At 38.2% G+C, this 20,191-nt stretch overlaps 1 protein-coding gene across 1 annotated transcript in view; it reads right to left on the reverse strand.

The window, feature by feature from the left end:
- Positions 1-20,191, reverse strand: part of bahcc1a (BAH domain and coiled-coil containing 1a) — a 125,746-nt gene that overhangs the window by 57,932 nt on the left and 47,623 nt on the right. The window contains exon 3 of the mRNA XM_079885228.1: positions 5,876-6,058. Within this exon, the coding sequence (XP_079741354.1) occupies positions 5,876-6,058 (183 nt within the window). The remainder of the gene's footprint in view (positions 1-5,875; positions 6,059-20,191) is intronic.

Consider the following 20,191-nt stretch of genomic DNA (forward strand, 5'->3'; position numbering starts at 1 on the left):
ACTCATGTTGAATTGTTTTCTTTGTCTAAAATTGGGGAGAATTGATTGTTATTAAGGGTGTAACGATACGCTCATGTCAAATATATATCACGATACTGAACTCAGGATACAATATTATAGTAAAATTCCAAGACATATGATAAAATGTTGAATAAAATGCTAAAATTTAGTATTACATTGTGTGTGTAAATGAATAGGCTTGGACTTTGTGCTGGAAACCCAAAGCACAGGACAATAGAGACACCAGAATAACAATATTTTCATGATTCTGAAGCTAAAAAATAAAGAATAATTTTAGATGAACATGCTTGTACTCTTTCACTGACTAGATATATTTAAAATAATGTAGGCCACTTTTTTTCCTGGTAACATCAGACATTTGGCATTATCAGGATCCACAAATATTCCCACATTGCATTATTACACATTATATTCAACATTAAATGTAGTAGTTTCATGTAGTACTGACACTGAAACTCCTTTTTTCCTCACACAGTAATTTTTATTTTGGGTGAATTATACACAATACATATTGTCACTATCCACGATACGTACATATTTTTGCATTTTTTGTATTGCGATATATTGTGACACGATAAATTGTTATACATTTAAATCTGACCATTGCATGAAAAGCATTTTGTGATGGCATAACAACACTGAACTAAATGGCATTGGATGTTAAAATATCACAATCTGAAAGACTCCCAAACTGAGATGGGATTGTTATGTCACTATTTGGCTCTTGAGCCAGTAGAAGGGGGAAAAAAAACGCTGTTTGAGAAATATTTGAGAGATGTTTGCAGATTCCCCAACCAAGCACCGGCTCTGGCACAAGAACAGCATCACTTCAGTGAAAAGAAACGGGGCAGGAAAGAGAAAGCAGAGGATGGCAGCCTCTGTTTGGCACAGTTAAAGCTGTCATTTGGACACGGACCAGCTGGCAATGGGCCAGTTAGGCTTTTCCTAGGTTTGTTTTTATATTTCAGTTCCCCCCCTTCTCCTACAAAAGAAATGTAACATCGTCAATGTTCATGAGCTGAAGTATGCTGTTGAATTAATAAGCACAGTTATGGTCATGCATAAAGAGATTAATATAGTTGCAGTCGACTCCTTTGAGATTCACGTCCAAAAGCAACCCAGGGTAAAGATAGTGTTTTAGACTGGAGCTTTTGCAGACTTTAAAGTAAGACTTTAAGTTCTGGATCTGCTTATATTAGAGAGGTGCACTTGAGGATTATTTTCTTCCTTTACTGAAATATTATTTGAGTAATTTGAAAAATAATTTGTCTTTCTAAGGAATCACATTTTTACTCCTTTAAATGTCATTTATGCCATCAAATTGTATATTTTGCTAGGTATTGTTACGGTGTTATTGTATTTTTAATGTCATACACAAAGTAGATCAATATTTTTTCTGTTCTTCCTGAGCTAATAACAAGCTAATTCAATGTTTACTACAAAATTTACTTAACTTTTATTTAAAACAAGCAATTACAGTTATAGTGATTTGTTCTTGTGGTATTTGAACTAAAGGTTGAATTTCTCTTGTTATAATATGATATGTCCTTGAGCATTACAGTAATCAGGAGATTAATACAACTTATTAAAGAGTTTTTGTGGTTCTAAGCTTGATCACATTTACATTTTGTTTTGTTTTTAATTTATGCTTATCCCTATTTGCCTGTGGGGTAAAAAATAAATAAATAAATAAATCCTTTATTCAAGATATATGCTTGAATAATCTTAATTCAAGATATATTCTATGAAAACAAATCATACACGATTTGCTTGACAAGTAAATTACTCGTTTTAAGTATGTTTTGATATATTTACAACAAAGAAGAAAAAAAATACTGATTTAGAAAATATTTTAGGATAATAAAACACCACAATGTTTATTCCAGACACATGCATATAAAATACGGGTCAGTCATGAAGTGGAAACCATCAAACAGACACTGTTTTCTTGCTATTTTTCCATTCATTATAATATCAGTTGTCACAATGAATCAGATTTGACCTATTTTTTTTTTTATTTATAAAAAAATACTATATTCAGAAATAAATTACAAAGAGTTCACACAAAGCACAAGGTATTTTAGGATGTGTCGAGGAGCTCTTGTGGATAATCTTATGCTGGTGCTAATGGGAGACTCGGTCCCACAGGGTGCAGAGGATGGGCTGGGTAATTGTGCTTCTCATTTTGATCACTTGCTTTTTTATGCAAACTGGAGAAAAGACAATTTGCAATTATCTTAAAGAGGAAAGAGCTGAATGATGCTGATGGCAAGCCAGGATTCAATCATTTTCACACTGCGTTCTGCACAATTAAACTGCAATACAGATAATGGCTTGCTATCATAATCCCACTCATAATCAGCCTTATTACTTAGTAACGTAACCATTATCATCATTCTTATTAAAACTGTCCAGCTTCTTCTTTGAGAAAATGATTAATGTGCCACTGGCCAAAAAGGAGCAGACCCCAGACTGACATCCCTGGGTTTACGTTTTGTATCATTGCGTAGTGAATCACGTATGGGCAATTTCTACCAGTCCTATCCCCAGACGGGACACCTATTTTTATGTGCAGTATGTTGTAATTTCCTGAAGTCGTGGTGCGGAGGCTTTTATTGGTCAGTGATAGTTTACCAGGGTTCGTACAGAAAAATGCCAGGACTTTCAAGGAGTTTTCAAGCACTACTTTTTTGGTTTTCAAGGACTACAATCCGAGATCTCACTTATCAAACACTATCTTTAGTATTTTCTAAGGATTTTTAACAGATATAAGGCATCCAAAATACAACTTACAACGTATTTAATAATATATATTAAATACAAAGTTTATAATGGCTATTATTTTTCAATACATCATATTTTATATTATAACGTTGCCGTACTTCGTATTATCAGACAGGCTGCGGTGTTAATTGTGTGTGAAAATGTTGTATTTTTCTGTTTTTTCGAAAAAATATATTGTATTTTAAGTAAAGCACTTTTTAAGTACCTCTTCATAAGTATGGCTGTTTTCAAGGGTTTTCCAGGACTTAAATGTCAAAAAGTCAAATTCAAGTACTTCAAGTATTTTAAGCACCTTGTACGAACTCTGTCTATATAAACTTTCTGGATCTGCCATGATTTTTGATGTTCGTGGGATCATTTTAGGGCTGCACGATATTGGAAAAAACGTACATTGCGATATTTAGTTGTTCTGCGATATATATATATATATTGCGACATAAAAACAATTTCACCAGATGATTTGAATAGCTCTATTTGAAAAGAATTATTCATTCTAGAATAAATGGGGTGATTTTTATTTATTTTTTTTACAGGGAAGTGAATCTGCATAGATAAAATTATAAGCATAGATAAATACAATAGAAAGATACAATTGAAATGAGTAGTGCTTTATGATTAACAGTTTTCAGGTAAAGAAATTGAATAATCAAATGTAAAATAACAGTCTTCACTGTCTAAATGAATTATAACTAATATGACTAATTAATTAATACAATTTATCTTTTTTTAAAGCTACAAAAGTCATTTTCTCTTTCTCTTTTGTAGTTTGATCACCATTGGGATCACAAACAGCTGCGGGTACATTAGGCTGCTGTCCCTTTAAGACGAATGCCCAGACCTAATTTAAATGACACGCATTGTTTTCGAACACATAACCGGCTGTGTTTACGAGGATACTTCGCCGAGACGGACATTTTGACTTCATTTTACGTGCACGTGTCCATTTAGGCTCAAAAGAAAAAGAAAGGGAACTGAATTCGGCATTCACGTGTGCGCACAGAAAACAGCCCGCAAGTCCTCTTGCCTGACTCGACTTGAAACACATGCAAATGATAAACTTTCAATTTATGATGGTTAAACTTTGAAAATAATCCACAAATCACAAGCGTCCTTGTGTTGTGTTGACATTGCACACCCTGCGATGTGACTATCGTGGATGCGTGCATCGCGTTAACGATGCTAAAACGATACATCGTGCAGCCCTAGATCATTTATCTGTGCCGAAATCTCAAAACTGAACTGTGGCTAGCAGCTTTACTAAAGTCAGACGGCCCCCACTTTTTCCAGTTGGTTTCAAATGGATCAGGGATGTATTAAACCATACCAGAAGGAGGGTACAGGGAGAGAGAGAGAGAGAAAAAAAGAAAGTGAAAATAGACTGGGGTGTAGTGATAACTAGCATGGGGATAGTGCAGCACTCAGAGAGGCTGAGTTAGCGGATTACACAAACAACACACGGATGAACTCCTAATGGTTTATGACTGTTTGGCACATTTGGATGTGGCCCGGAGGGGTTTAAGTGTGAATAAGTGCAGAGTGGCATTGGGCATGCCTGGGCATCTCTTACTCCTGCAGGAGTTGTGCTAGTCTGTCATCTGTAGGGATCTGGAGAACCGCTGGAGGAGGACAGCTCTTGATTTGGCTGGGTGTGGCTCGAGCTCGGGCCAAGCTAGTACAAGGTGCGGTGGGAAAACCCACACTGGCTTTTACATGATGCCGTTGACCGTTAAGCTTGTTCTTTCTCGAATGTTTTGTTGCGCGCATAAATTCTTGTTGATGTACATCACAGACCACAAGATTCTTTGGCTGAACTTTTGTCCCCTTTCTGCACTGTCGAGAAAACAACCCAACTGGGACGGCACATTTCACAGAGCAGAAAAACAGAGAGGACTGCTCCCTTTTGATGAGAACGTCCAGAGACACAAATAAATAGATTGACACAAATTAATCGCAATGAACATGAAATCGCACTTAAACCGATTTGGCTTATTGCGATTCTTTTTTATGCACAGCTTGTCAGTAGGCGCGTTTCCATTACAGATTTGCGCAAAACTTTTGCGATTTTTTCTAAATGTCGACAAAAATCTATTGTGAAATGACGGCGTTTCAATTGTTATGGACATTCATTTTTTCCTCTCATGATAAGTAAAATCATTCCAAAAGCCATGGCAACGGACGTTGGTAGGTTTATGTATATCCCAGCCACTGCACTGGCCATTATTATTATCCGAAGGAGACGTATGTGTGTTTTCCAAGCATTAATGGTAAGGAACGACCCTTATTATACTTGTGAGCGGCACATATGAGGAGTTTCTGGGTGTTTCTCCCTCAGATCTGCTTCGAGGTCTTGATTGTGGCATTTATTTGAGGTTTAGAATCCATTATTCCTGTAATTATTTTGTCTTATATGAATTTAATAAAGAGCTCTGTCTCGTATTCTGTCCAAACACACCGCGTCATCTACGTCAGGTGACCTGTAAATGCGCAAAAACTGTTTCCATTGCCGTTTCGAGAAATATTTCTTTTTCGAATTGCCTGAAAACCACCTCATGCGAGGGTAAAAACTTTTTTGTGATAAATGGGAGTTTTTGCGAAATTGACGTGTTTCCATTGGGCGTATTTTCAATTCGTAATTTCAATTTGCACAATTTGAAAACTAAGGGTAATTATCGTACTTCTGTGGGGATATTTGGTGTGTGTGTGTGTGTGAGACGCCCTCTGGCGTTCAGATGAAGCACCGTGGCGTGATTTGACCAAGCACTACTCTTTTTGATTGCAGGTCAAAATCAATAGATCTGAGCCATTAGGGTCTACATTGAAACCTGATTCAGCAATACAGGAGTGTCAAATTGCAATTACATTGATGAGCAGATTGCATGACCTGGCAGTCTTGAGAAATACAGTCAAACCAACATTTATTCAGACACCTTCAACATTTCTCACATTATCACGTTTTTGAAGTTTAGACAGATATGATAATGTTTTATTTGCGGTTTCATTTCGATTAATCGCGCAGCCCTTACACACATTCAGACAGACAAGCAAGGTGAGTGCAACCGAGCCATCTTACCTTCATGCGAGTGGGGGAACCAGATCTGCGAGGCGCTGGAGTGAGGACCCCCACGATAGGAAGGAGAGGCGGGAGAAGACGGAGGTCTGGAGGGGTGTGGGGGGTGTGAGGGAGGGGAGCCGAGACTGCTGGCCAGGAACGTCCCCATGAAGGAGGCCGAGGAGTTTCCCATGAGTCCACTGCCTGTTTTAAGAGAGGAGAAGGAGCAGTTAGGTGTGTTGACTGGCATGTGAACACTGGGTTTTGGCATGATGGTGAGCAGTTGGATTCAAAGACTTTGTTATAGCTGGTTGATAGTTCACCCGAAAATGCTCACCCCCAAGTCATCCTAGGGTTATATGACATTCTTCTTTCAGACGAATACAATCAGAGTTATATTAAAAAAATTAACTGGCTCTTCCAAGCTTTATAATGGCAGTTTCTGTTTTGAAGTCCATAAAAGTGCATCCATCCATCATAAAGTGCTCCACACTGCTCCGGGGCTTAATAAAGGCCTTCTGAAGCGAAGCGATGCGTTTGTGTAAGAAAAATATCCATATTTAAAACTTTATAAAGTCAAATACAAACTAGCTTCCGGCCAAACGAACATACAGATTCCACTTAAATCTCAAGTGCACCTTATGCGAGTAATGCGACGTACTGCTGATATTTACGCTACACCATGACGCACTACACTACTTCTGACATCACAAGTTGTGTAAGTTGCGCTTTAGGCACAAGTAGACTGCGTATGGGCATTTGGCCGGAAGCTAGAATTTTACTTTGTAACGTGTTAAATATGAATATTTTTCTTACACAAATGCTTGGTTTCGCTTCAGAAGGCCATTATTAACCCCCCGGAGCAGTGTGGAGCACTTTTATGATGAAGAGATACACTTTTATGATGGATAGATGCACTTTTATGATGGATAGATGCACTTTTATGATGGATAGATGCACTTTTATGATGGATAGATGCACTTTTATCATGGATAGATGCACTTTTATGATGGATAGATGCACTTTTATGATGGATAGATGCACTTTTATCATGGATAGATGCACTTTTATCATGGATAGATGCACTTTTATCATGGATAGATGCACTTTTATGATGGATAGATGCACTTTTATGATGGATAGATGCAATTTTATCATGGATAGATGCACTTTTATGATGGATAGATGCACTTTTATGATGGATAGATGCACTTATCATGGATAGATGCGCTTTTATGATGGATAGATGCACTTTTATCATGGATAGATGCACTTTTATCATGGATAGATGCACTTTTATGATGGATAGATGCACTTTTATGATGGATAGATGCACTTTTATGATGGATAGATGCACTTTTATCATGGATCGATGCACTTTTATGATGAATAGATGCACTTTTATCATGGATAGATGCACTTTTATCATGGATAGATGCACTTTTATCATGGATAGATGCACTTTTATGGACTTCAAAACAGAAACAGCCATTCACTGCCATTATAAAGCTTGGAAGAGCCAGGACATGTTTTAATATAACTCTGATTGTATTTGTGTGAAAGAACAATGTCATATACACATAGGATGACTTGAGGGTGAGTAAAGCATAAAGTCCCAGCCCTGTTCCTGGAGGCACACCATCACTGCACGTTTCCGAACTCTTCCTACTCAAACACACTTGATTCACCTCATGAGCTCACCAGCAGAGACTTCAAGACCTGAAACGGATGTGTCAGATAAGTCAGACATCCAAAATGTACCGTTGGTGTGGCTCCAAAACCAGGGTATGGAAAAACTGTTGTGTATTCTGGCCAAGAACCACCAACTTAGGCAGGAAAGGGCCATTAGTCCAACATATTCATTAACCAACAACCATTCTGATTAGTGGCACATAAATCTGAAATTGACAGGGAAGTAGAATACACAGTTGCACTCAAAGATATCTTCACTTGTTAGAAAGCGCCTCAAACAAAAGATCCCTTTTTTGCAGCTTTCAATTTAGTAAAAGATATGTAATATGCCACAAATGGTGTGTATCTTTGAAGCTGAGACTAGTTATTGAGTAACTTTCAATGCAACAAATCTCACACAAACGTTCCTGTGTCCTGGAAGCATGTCTGGTTAGCTCAGAGGTTAGCTGTTAATGCCTGCCAGATTCATTCATTTTCCACAACCAAGAGTGGACACCACCCATCCAGCATACAACACATTCATAATCTAGTTTAGCCCTGAGACATCAAAGTCCGAGCTGGGATACGTCAAACCATCACTCGACAGGTACCTCATCTCACAGATGAATGCACAGCCTCTTTTCTCTCCTTTCTTTTTCACTCTCCTGTGAATTCCCCATCCCAATTTTCCTCCCTCTTTCTCATTACCCTTTTTTTTGTTGTCACTCTCACGCCCTTAGTCTTGCCCTGAACCCTGCTCTTTTTCTCTTTGTTTCAATCATCAGCCTTCTCCACTGTGGTACCTTCTCCTGTCTGTTACTTTCAACCATCTTGCAGCTGCGTTTCGACCTCAGGATTACAGCATCATTTTTGACACGCTCCAGAAAGTCTCTGTGTTTCTTTTTTTTTGTCTGTGGATCCAAAGAATGTGCAAAAACACATTCTCAACCACTGATATGGAGAGTGTATTAGCATGATGATGCCCTTGCAAGCCTGACCTAAACAAGCTAACACTTTATACAGAATTTACAGCCTCAGTAAATCAGCATTTTAACCTTTGACTCTACATCTTCAGTCTTGACATCGTAAATCCTGTAGTCTTGGCCTTAGACTGCATCACAATTACACAAGAACATTTTATGGTGACTACAAATATGTACTGAGTACTTTCTGAGCTCTCGCTGTGAACCTGTTTGTCTCCATTCATAATAGTTGCTAGAAGTATATGAACCCGTGAATTTGCCTGTACTTAGCTAGACAAATATGAGTAATTGAATAGTCAGAACAATGCCCCTGTAACTGATGGACTATTATTCATTATAGAGATAGAGAAAGACACACTGATTAAGCATGGTTTTAACTGTTCTCCCAGTTGATGGTCTGATGAAGAGGTACTCCTATAAATTCATCCATAATATCAGACACATATGCTTGAGTGTGAATGACAGACACACGTCCTACTGGTCATTGTGTAAAATTACATTTCTCAGTAAATTTTTGTTTGGCAAAGCTGAGAGTACAGAGTATATTAATCAAAGGCTCACACAGGACACACACACACACCGCTCCCTCACCGTGGGTATTGAACAGACTGCTACATTCAGTACATGTACATGAAGAACAAAATGCTGGGTATTCTCCGAACCTTCATAGGGTCCCAGTGGATGCAGGAGCCTATCAGCATCTCAGGCCAAAGGCAGGAAAACACCCTGACCATGTCTTTGACCAGAATAATCAACAAATTGGACCAGACTTTTTTTTTTGCAAATTGTGAAAATGTATCACTCTGCAAGATAATTGTTTCATTATAACCTTCATTCAGTGATGAAATAACGTACAATACACAACGGAAATATTGACCGCCAGTGTCAAGCCACAAATATTTGCAGGCTTACTTAAACATTCATGAGTGTTTGATCTCACAAATACACCAAGTTTATGAGCTAATAATTTACTCATAAAGCCAAACCCGAAATTGAACAGGGCAAGGCTCCAAACAAAACACATGGGACAGTGCAAGTCTGATGTTACCAGACACCTCCCTATGAGGGCATGCCATGCATGTGACCGAGCAAAACACGGCCACTCCGATGTCAGAGGCAAGAAACTGTGAACACAAGGAGAAAAAACAAAAACACTAATTTAACAATTTTCAAATATGCAGTTCATCCCGTGACAGATGCTGTAGGTGGAGGGAAATGGAAGTGGCCTTCTTGGGAACTAGGAGGAGTATTGTAATTACAAACTTTGGACAGCCACCCACTCTTATTTCCGCCCTCCACGGTTTCCAACTAGACAACCAAGCTATACCAAGACATGGGGCAGATGAAAGACAGGACAGAGATGATGGGTAGAGGTGTAAACAAGTGACCAGGGGTGGCTGCCAACCAACCAAAGTGGGCGCTAGAGTGGATCTGGGGCGTGAGAGTGTTTATATAGCAGGTCATTAAAGGGAAAACCAGGGCTCTCCTCAGCTAAGCCAGTCTCGTAATGTTCTGTTTTCCCCTGACCTAATAATGTTTACATCTTAGGTAATGCCAGTCTGGTGCTTCCATGAAGGCTTAAGAAAAATCAGATCATGTGCATCCTAATCTGTGCCGATCCCTTACAGCAATGGAGATTAATCCTATTATATCATTTGAAGAAAAAAAAAAAAGCATGGTTGGGCTGCCTAGATTAATGCACACATAAATACACACATCCACAAATCCTTGGGATCCACACATACACCCACAAGGCATGTCGTAGCCGGCGGGGTCCTGGCACAACCTGTTGTAAACACTGGATCTCATGTGCCGCCACAGCGGATGCCATGGCATTGCCACCCGTTAACGGAGGCGGGAAGATTCATTCAGATCCCAGTCAGCTCCCAGTCGGCTCAGTGGGAGGCGTTTAATGGTGCCGTTGTCATGGGAATGGCAAGAACTGGAGAGATGAGTGAGAACAGCATGGCCTCATCCAAACCAGACGCTCTGTGGGCTGAGCCGGTCTGGGGTGTTGCTAACTTGCTGTTTCCCACTGATCTGATGAAAGCTGAGCAGTTTATCTTCAATTGGTGGAGCGAAGCCTTCGAGGGCAATAACTGATCGCAGGCCTGTGTTAAACCCAGTAAGTAACACTTAAGACATGACATCGTCAGTTTGGACTCGCTGCTCGGATTGCTCATATTAACTATGCAATCGTCCGACATCACTGTTGAAAGCAGCCAGAGACACACACATTTCTCAAACTTGAATTGCTGCTTGTTCCTCTGTAGAGTCTAAAAAAAGTCTAGAAGTGGTTAACACAATAATTCAGAGTAATTCAGGACAGCATGCTGACTTGACATCAAACAGAGCAACTGTGGCACCCACAATGATCCAAACAACTCCAAATTATGGAATAGAGGAAATTGTGTGTAAATCACTTAACCAATCCCTCCGGTAATACATGGAAGTGCCTAGTGAGAAGTAAGGGTCCTACAGAAAAAGCTGCCCTGGTTCAGTAACCACTGCATTTCCATGTAAACCACACACTACAGTCACAATTATCAGAAAAAGCATGTCGGCAGTGAGGAAAGAGTCTCACTTTTGACTTACCAAGTAAAAACATCCTGTAAGGATCACTTGAGTCCTCTGTTCTTTATCTTTTATAGAAAACAGATGTTAGATGTGGAGTTCAAGAAAGCAGAACCTCTCATAAGACTCCTTATACAATCCCTCTCGTACTGACGGCTAACACGGCAATCGCTCCTTCGAACTCCCGAGCCTCAGACAGACTGGGGCGCACAACTGGCTCTCGCCCCGTGACTCAGAGAACACTTCCTCGCTGTAAAAAAGGAGCAGGAATTTCAAATGGCTACTAAACTGGGGGAATTTCCTTATAAGAGTCAAAGCCATCTTGAAAACATTAGAAGAATTGGTAGCCAAACATTCCTATTGGTTTGTAGACAACTGGGATGGCGCTCCCGTTTCACAGCGCTGGAGGGATGTGTGGAGCGGGAAGTGGAGGGACCCTCAGGGACCAAGTTGCATGAGTGTGTGTGTGTGTGTGAGACTTGGTGAGTGGGTGAGCATGTAAATTGGAGGGGGTTGGCCAGACAGCAGTTTTGACCAGCACCAAAGTGAGTCAAACTGAAGTGATTCCAGGACTCATGTGGGAAGAGGACGAAATCACTGGAAAAGAGGGGGATCAGCTGCACATGCTTCTCCGTGGGTGTTTGCAAAGGAGAAAGAGAGAGAGAGAGAGAGAGAGGGGTGTATACTTAGAGAAGAGTTTGATAAAGTGAAAAAGTGACAAAAAAACGATAAGGACGGGGAAGTGGTGTGTCTGTGTGTGTGCAGTGGCAGCCAGTGTTTGCACAGTGGCTTGGTGGTCAGCCACAAAACTCAAAATCAAAGAGGGTTACAATTATTTCTTGTCCAAGATTTCTAGTCTAATGTAAACCAAACTGACACGTAGCTCTTACCAAAATAAATGAGACTTTTTAACCTTAATTGTTTGCTTTCATTGAGCCAACAAAGATGGCAATAAATCCAACAAAACCTCAGTGAGTCAACACAAGTCTCTGTGTTGAAATCTCTTCAAATAGCAAGTGTATCTGGTAAATATTAATGTACAAACATTTTGAAACATCAGGATAGGTAAAGGCAGGTTTGACTTCAATGATGCCCAGAGTTTTAATATGCAGAAGAAGAAATAAGATTCAAGCGTTATAGTGGTGGGGAAGATTTCTAATAAATAATATTTTTGATGCTTGATGGTGCTTTTGCTCTCATTGTATGTAAAATAGCTCTGTAAACATTCTATCAAATGTCCCTGTTGGGTTTTAATGGAAAAAAGAAAGTCATAGGAGTTTGTCAGAACATGAGGGTGAGTAAATGATGACACAATTTTCTTTTTTTTGAGGTAACTAAACTTTAAATAACGTGTCAAACTCACGCCTGGAGGGCCACTGTCCTGAAGAGTGTAGATCCAACACCTGCCTGCAAGTTTCCAGTAATCCTGAAGACCTTGATTAGCTGGTCCAGGTGTGTTTAATTACACCCCTGCTCAGGCGTTTGAAAACACATCTTTTTCTCTCCGTTTTGTCCTTCTGTCCACACTGAGACGGCGTTTTTATTAATGAAAACAAAGCTTTTTGAAAACGCTCTCCAAAGTGGATAAATTTGAAAACGCTGTTTTCGCGATGTAGTGTCGACTGAGGTATTTAAAAACGATGACGGAAGTTTAGTCATGTGACGCATATTGTACCAATAGATATTCATTATACCGGAATTGTGCCTGTTATGTGCTATTCACTTTCACACTGTTGATAAAATATCATTAATCATTGGCCGCATTTACCCTTCAAATTGCGCAAATTGAAATTGCGAACTGAAAATACGCCCAATGGAAACACGTCAATTTCGCAAAAACTCCCATTTATCGCAAAAAAGTTTTTACCCTCGCATGAGGGGGGTTTTTCAGGCAATTCGAAAAATAAATATTTTGCAAAACTGCAATGGAAACAGTTTTTGCGCGTTTACAGGTCAGCTGACGTAGATGACGCGGTGTGTTTGGACAGAATACGAGACAGAGTTCTTTATTAAATTCATATAAGACAAAATAATTACAGGAATAGTGGATTCTAAACCTCAAATAAATGCCACAATCAAGACCTCGAAGCAGAAATGAGGGAGAAACACCCAGAAACACCTCATATGAGCCGCTCACAAGTATAAGGGTTGTTCCTTACCATTAATGCTTGGAAAACACATCTCCTTCAATTAATAATATAATGGCTAGTGCAGTGGCTGGGATTAGTACATAAACCTCCATTTTGGAATGATTTAACTTATCGCGAGAGGAAAAAATGAAGTTTTAGCCGCGTAACATCGGTTAATGGAAACGCCGTCATTTCGCAATAGTTTTTTGTCGACATTTAGAAAAGTTTTGCGCAAATCTGTAATGGAAACGCGCCTACAGTCCTGCAAAGAAGACAGGAAATTTACTCACATTTGCTGTCCTGTGGCAAAACATGAGAGCAGTCGTGTTTTAGACCAAACATTTAATGGAGACTGAGAGCGACCTGGACACATCAGTGATTGGCGAGATATAGTCAGAAGTATTGCGCGATAACCTTATTTATTTTTCCATCTCAGTGAGCTTTTACGCATGCATAGAAAGGTGAATTTAACGTTTAATGTTAAATTAATGTAGACGTAGCCTTAAATAACCAGGGATGGTTTGAGCTTGAAAAGCGAGGGAAGGAGGGAGACCAAACAGCCACCAGCTAAACTTGTATAAACCGAGTGTGACAGAAATGAAATCATATTAACAAACAGCTGTCAGTCTGATGAAGCCATTATTGGAGCATGTGTGTTAATACCTGCTAGGTCAGCCTCACCCTAGGGGTGTATTTGGCTTCAGACTCAAAAGTATCCATCATTTCTAAAGGTCTATTTGCTCATTGATAGGGGCTCGAACCTCAGACACACAGGCTAATGGATGGATGCCTGAATTTCTCTGCAGAGGACATGTTTTATGGGAACGGTAGATAACAGGGCCGGACTGAGCAGAGCCATAGCAGCAAGTCTAGCCTCTATCAAACAATGATGGCTTTCAAGAAGAGCATGGGATTTGTGTATTGTTTGTGTACGTTGAGTCTATTTGGATCAATCCACAACTGCAGTGGCATTTCAATCTGAAACTATTTTTAAAACGAAGCGTAGTATATCCGTGACTCAGCCATAGCAAGAGGCTGAGCTGATGTTACTAGTACTTTAAAGGGGTCATCGGATGCAAAATTCACTTTTATATGGTGTTTGCATGTAAATGTGTCTTTGCAGTGTGTGGACACAACCACCATACAATGAAGAAAATCCACTCCTTATATATCACTCCTTATATATATATATATATATAATATATATATAATATATATATATATGTTTTAAATTAATTTAAGATTGCTTATTTATGCATTTATTTAAGAATATGTCAAATGTACTTTATTTTATGAAAAACATAATCTTTAGTACATGTGTTTCTTTGTGAGTATTGAAAGTGGAGAATATGAGAACATCTAAATGGAAATGATGTGGGGGGACAGGATGCTGAGTCACGCCTTGTTACCATGGTGACTAAAGTGCTCCAAATTTGGAAATTTATAGAATAGAAGATGAAGTTAATCCTGGTCGATTTTGTTCTCTCACTTTCAGAGACACACACACACACACACACACACACACACACACACACAGGGACAGTTCATCCAAAAATAACATTGTGAGTACAGAAGGTTTAAATGACTACGTGCGAATGAGACTTGAAAGCTAGATCAGAAGTCAACATTTTATGTGAACAACTTTTCGGAACATTTAGGAATATTTGCATACTAAGAAAAATCAATGCTGCTGTATTTAGGGATGCACAATATATCGGTCACCATATCGGTATCGATAAGACAATCTTGGCCGATTTATTAAAGCCGATGAATAATTAATTTTTTCCTTGAGCTGAGACGCTTCAGATGCGCACTGTTCAACATGATGGGTTTGAATTGCTTGAAATATGATTGGAATCACTTCGAAAAGTATATCGGCGACATAAAATTATAATGAGAACATCATTATAATTGTGTGTTTGGCACATGGATTAGGTTTATTAATGGTGAGACTTTGTTTTTTGTAATCAGGCTCTCAAAAATCAGCCTGATATAAAAATTTGGACCAATATATCGGTTATCAGCTTTCAAATATAAAGAATTATCGGTTATCGGTATCGGCCAAAATATTCATATCGGTGCATCCCTAACATGTATTACATTTATAATGTAAAAGAAAAACAACTCTTTTGTTAATTATCAACTCAGTGACTATTATCTACATTCACACCTGAAAACCCCTAATTGCTAGATTAGTTTACATGCAGTGTATTCTTAACCCCCATATACATGCGCCTCTATCAGTAAGTGCCAATCTCCACACCTCTCCGTTACTTTAGCTATGCCCACTTTTCAAAAACACTGTTTATGCATTCACATGATCACTTAAGCCATATTATTCTCCATCAGAAACCCAGATGTTTTTCACTGCCTTCACAACAATCCCTCAAATGGCGAACGGAAAACGACATTCATGTTTACATGATGTCTCAGAACGCCTTAAGTGCATGCAAATATAACTAGTGTCAGTAAGTTGACGCTAATTTCATAACCGCTTTGATAGATTCAGAGAATAATTTGTAAGAACGATTCAACCTATCATTCTTTGATCAGACCATTTTTTACACACAGCTTGCAAAGACAACTCGACAGAAAGATGTGTTAATCTCATCACTGCTGAAAAACACTCATCCTCTATCATATGGCTTTGGAAATAATGTATGAGTTGTACGGCCTACTTTTACTTTTAACTTCCCGTCCTTTTCCCTGTTAGCTTGGATGTTCTGGTAAATAACTGGTGAAGAACAAGACATACTTATGCTTTGACAAGATGACGAATAGATGATAACAGCATTTTTTGGATGAACTATCCTTTTAAGTGCAGTCTTAAACGCTAAAACGCAGCAGCCATTGGCCAGAATTATATACAGTTTCAGCCAAATACACCCAAGTCAGTTCACTCTCAGCCTCCCGAAAGCTCAACTACATACATCACCTCACAGGAGCCGCGATTCACGCCAGATTCCTGCCATTTGGCACAGAGAGGATTGGACTCCCGCTTACACACTGTTTTCTCTCCAAACACCTCATGTTGTTCTTTCATCCCACTCTCACTTTATTAAAATCCACTTTCCTCAACCAGCCTCCATCCCGTCTACACTGAGCGAGGAACACAAGACTGGAAATATCCTATTATCATCAATGGAGCCGTCCACACCATTAGCTCAATCTATCTCTGAAGACGTATTCGGAGGGAATTATTTTTCCTTGGGGATGTTAGATACACACGTGTTTCAGAGATGTTATTCCTGTCATCATGGATGTCCGGATTTTAATAAATGTAATTCAAATGGAGTTTGGAAAACCATTAGAGTTTAACTTTCCAGCGGCAAATTATGTTTCTATCCTAAGTGAAAATTCTGTGTGAAGTACAAAATCACAGCCGGTTTAGAAAGTATCTGATGTTTAATGTGCACAGCTGATGGACCAATGACATTATTCTGTGAGCAGAAAATATATAGGCCTATCCCATCAAAATTATCCTAGTCAAGTCACGACTGGGTAGGGCAAAAACTTATGAACATACACTACCAGTCAATTCTGACTTTAAATCAAGCAATTCTGACTTTATATCACGCAATTCTGACTTTATATCTCGCAATTCTGACTTTATATCTCGCAATTCTGACTTTAAATCAAGCAATTCTGACTTTATATCACGCAATTCTGACTTTATATCTCGCAATTCTGACTTTATATCTCGCAATTCTGACTTTATATCTCGCAATTCTGACTTTATATCTCGCAATTCTGACTTTAAATCAAGCAATTCTGACTTTATATCACGCAATTCTGACTTTATATCTCGCAATTCTGACTTTATATCAAGCAATTCTGAATTTATATCCCGCAATTCTGACTATATCTCGCAATTCTGACTTAACTCGAAATTCTGACTTTAAATCTCGCAATTCTGACTTTATATCTCGCAATTATGACTTTATATCAAGCAATTCTGACTTTATATCTCGCAATTCTGACTATATCTCGCAATTCTGACTTAACTCGAAATTCTGACTTTATATCTCGCAATTCTGACTTTATATCTCGCAATTCTGACTTTATATCTCGCAATTCTGACTTTATATCAAGCAATTATGACTTTATATCTCACAATTATGACTATATATCAAGCAATTCTGACTATATCTCACAATTCTGATTTAACTCGCAATTCTGACTTTATATCTCGCAATTCTGACTTTATATCTCGCAATTCTGACTAGCCTATATCTCGCAATTCTGACTAGCCTATATCTCGCAATTCTGACTTTATATCAAGCAATTCTGACTATATCTCGCAATTCTGACTTTATCTCGCAATTCTGACTTTATATCTCGCAATTCTGACTTTATATCAAGCAATTCTGACTATATCTCGCAATTCTGACTTTATATCAAGCAATTCTGACTTTATTTCACGCAATTCAGATTTTGAGATAAAAATCCTGAATTGCAAGATGTAAACTCGCAATTGTGAGAAAAAAAGGCAGAATTATAAGAATATTTTTAATGTTTTTAAAAGAAGTCTCTTCCGCTCACCAAGGCTGCATTTTTTTGATTAAAAATACAAAAAAAAGTTTTCTATGTGAATATTTTAAATGTAATTTATTGTGATCAAAGCTGAATTTTCAGCATCATTACTCCAGTCTTCAGTGTCACATGATCCTTCAGAAATCACTCTAATATGAGGATTTGATGATCAAGAAACATTCATTATTATTATCAATGTTGAAAACATCTTTTGTAACATTATAAATGTCTTTACTGTAACTTTTGGTCAGTTTAATTCATCCTAGATGAATAAAAGTATTGATTTATTTTCTTTCCCCCAAAAAATAAAATAAAAATTCTTACTGACCCCAAACGTTTGATGTTTAATAGTGTTTAATGTTGCAAAAGCTTTCTATTTCAGATAAATGTTTTCTATTCATCAAAGAATCCTGAAATAAAAATGTAAATAACTGTTTTCAACATTGATGATAATCATAAATGTTTCTTGATCATCAAATCATCATATTAGAGTGATTTCTGAAGGATCATGTGACACTGAAGACTGGAGTAATGATGCTGAAAATTCAGCTTTGATCACAGGAATAAATTACACTTTACTATATATTCACATAGAAAACAGCTGTTTTAAATTGTAATAATACTTCACAATATTAGCCTAATGTTTTGTATTTTTAATCAAATAAATGCAGCCTTGGTGAGCAGAAGAGACTTCTTTTAAAAACATAAAAAATCTTACCGATCCAAACCCTTTGACTGGGAGTGTATCACTCAATGTTTTACCCATGCTGTGCTTAGTACTTGATGTTACTCAGTCTTTCCTCTCTTATTCACACTGGTATACTAAAGCATATTAAATACACCGGCTCAGAAAAGATTCTAATATGGAGAAATAAAAATAGTTTTTCTTTATGCCTCTCACCTCTTCACATTATTCATCAAGACCATTTCAAATTCAGAGCGTTTCAGTGACACCAAATTTAGCTTGTGTTTCACCTCATCCACCACGTTCCCAGACTCTCTCACACACACACACACACACACACACACACACACACACATAAAGAGCCGCCCACAGCTGCGTCAGCCCATCTCCCTACAATCCAATCTCCACTCCTTTCCCATGATGCTTCCCATTGGCACAACAGAGAGAAAATCCGATTTCTTCCCCCACAGGGCCTGTGCAACGGTGCTGATACGGAAAAATTATTCCAGAGAATTACTCAGACCCATAAAGCCTATTTCAGGCTCTTTGACTAATGAGACACACTCTTCCTCACTACTGGACTCAGATGGCAACATATTAAGACGCTGATATGCGTTAAATATGTTAAAAGTACAGGTACTGTAATATGCATTAAACGCTGATATAAAACAATAACACTGAAGTCTATATACTGAGACACATTTGGTGGAACTAAATATCTGGCAAGTCTCAAAATCTTGAATCTGTGCATTTGGTCTTGCATTGTAAACACAGTTTGATAGACCTTCTGTTGTCTATATGTTGCCAACATTAATAAAACAACATTATAATAAGAGAAAAAAACAAATATTGCTCTTAATTTACTTCTTTGTTTGCAACAACTGCAAACTTGGTTTTGTTGCATTATCAAAATTTCAAATTTTGGTAGTTTAACTGGATATTATTGCATATGCATCTTGATCAAAGTAGGGGAAGTTTACAGCAAATACAATATTTGGTCAAGATACCAATATTTGGTCAACTATTTGAAGATCTGGAATCTGAGGGTGCAACAAAATCTAAACATTGAGAAAATCTCCTTTAAAGTTGTTCATTTATGTTGGCGATTGTGCTGCATTCATTCACAAAAATACATGTTTTATATATTTACGGTAGGAAATTTACTAAATATCTTCATGGAACATGATCTTCACTTAATATCCTCATGATTTTTGGCATAAAAGAAAAATCGATAATTTTGACCCATACAATTGTTGGCTATTGCCACAAATAAACCCGTGCGACTCTTGACTGGTTTTGAGATCCAGGGTCACATTTAGTCTCTATGTTCCAGTAGACCCCTGGTATCAACATTCATGCTCATGTGATCCTATCACACCTGAGATTGCTGTTTTCACCTGTAACATGCGCCTCAGTGACTTCTGATTGGATTTCAGTGTGATTTTGTTCATTTACTTAGTGTCTGCATGTTGATAAAACATAGAAATGTAAAATAGGACTGTATAAAATGTTGCTTTCCAAGCATGAGCCATTGCTTTGTTTAGTCGAGCAGCTGTATTAACTTTAGACACTCTTCACATGATCTGTGTTGCATTGCATGTTGGCAAACTTCAGAAGTTGAAGTGTTTGTTGTTTGTGTGATGGTTATTTATTGAGCAGAACATAACACGTAAAGTTTAAGACATTTGTTTTAGCGCAGTGGACTGGCAGGTAAGTAGACAGCCTTTACTGTTATATCCGGGGTGTTTTGAGCGATTGGATT

Source organism: Squalius cephalus (genome assembly GCF_949319135.1).
Source record: "Squalius cephalus genome assembly, chromosome: 1".
NCBI lineage: Eukaryota > Metazoa > Chordata > Actinopteri > Cypriniformes > Leuciscidae > Squalius > Squalius cephalus.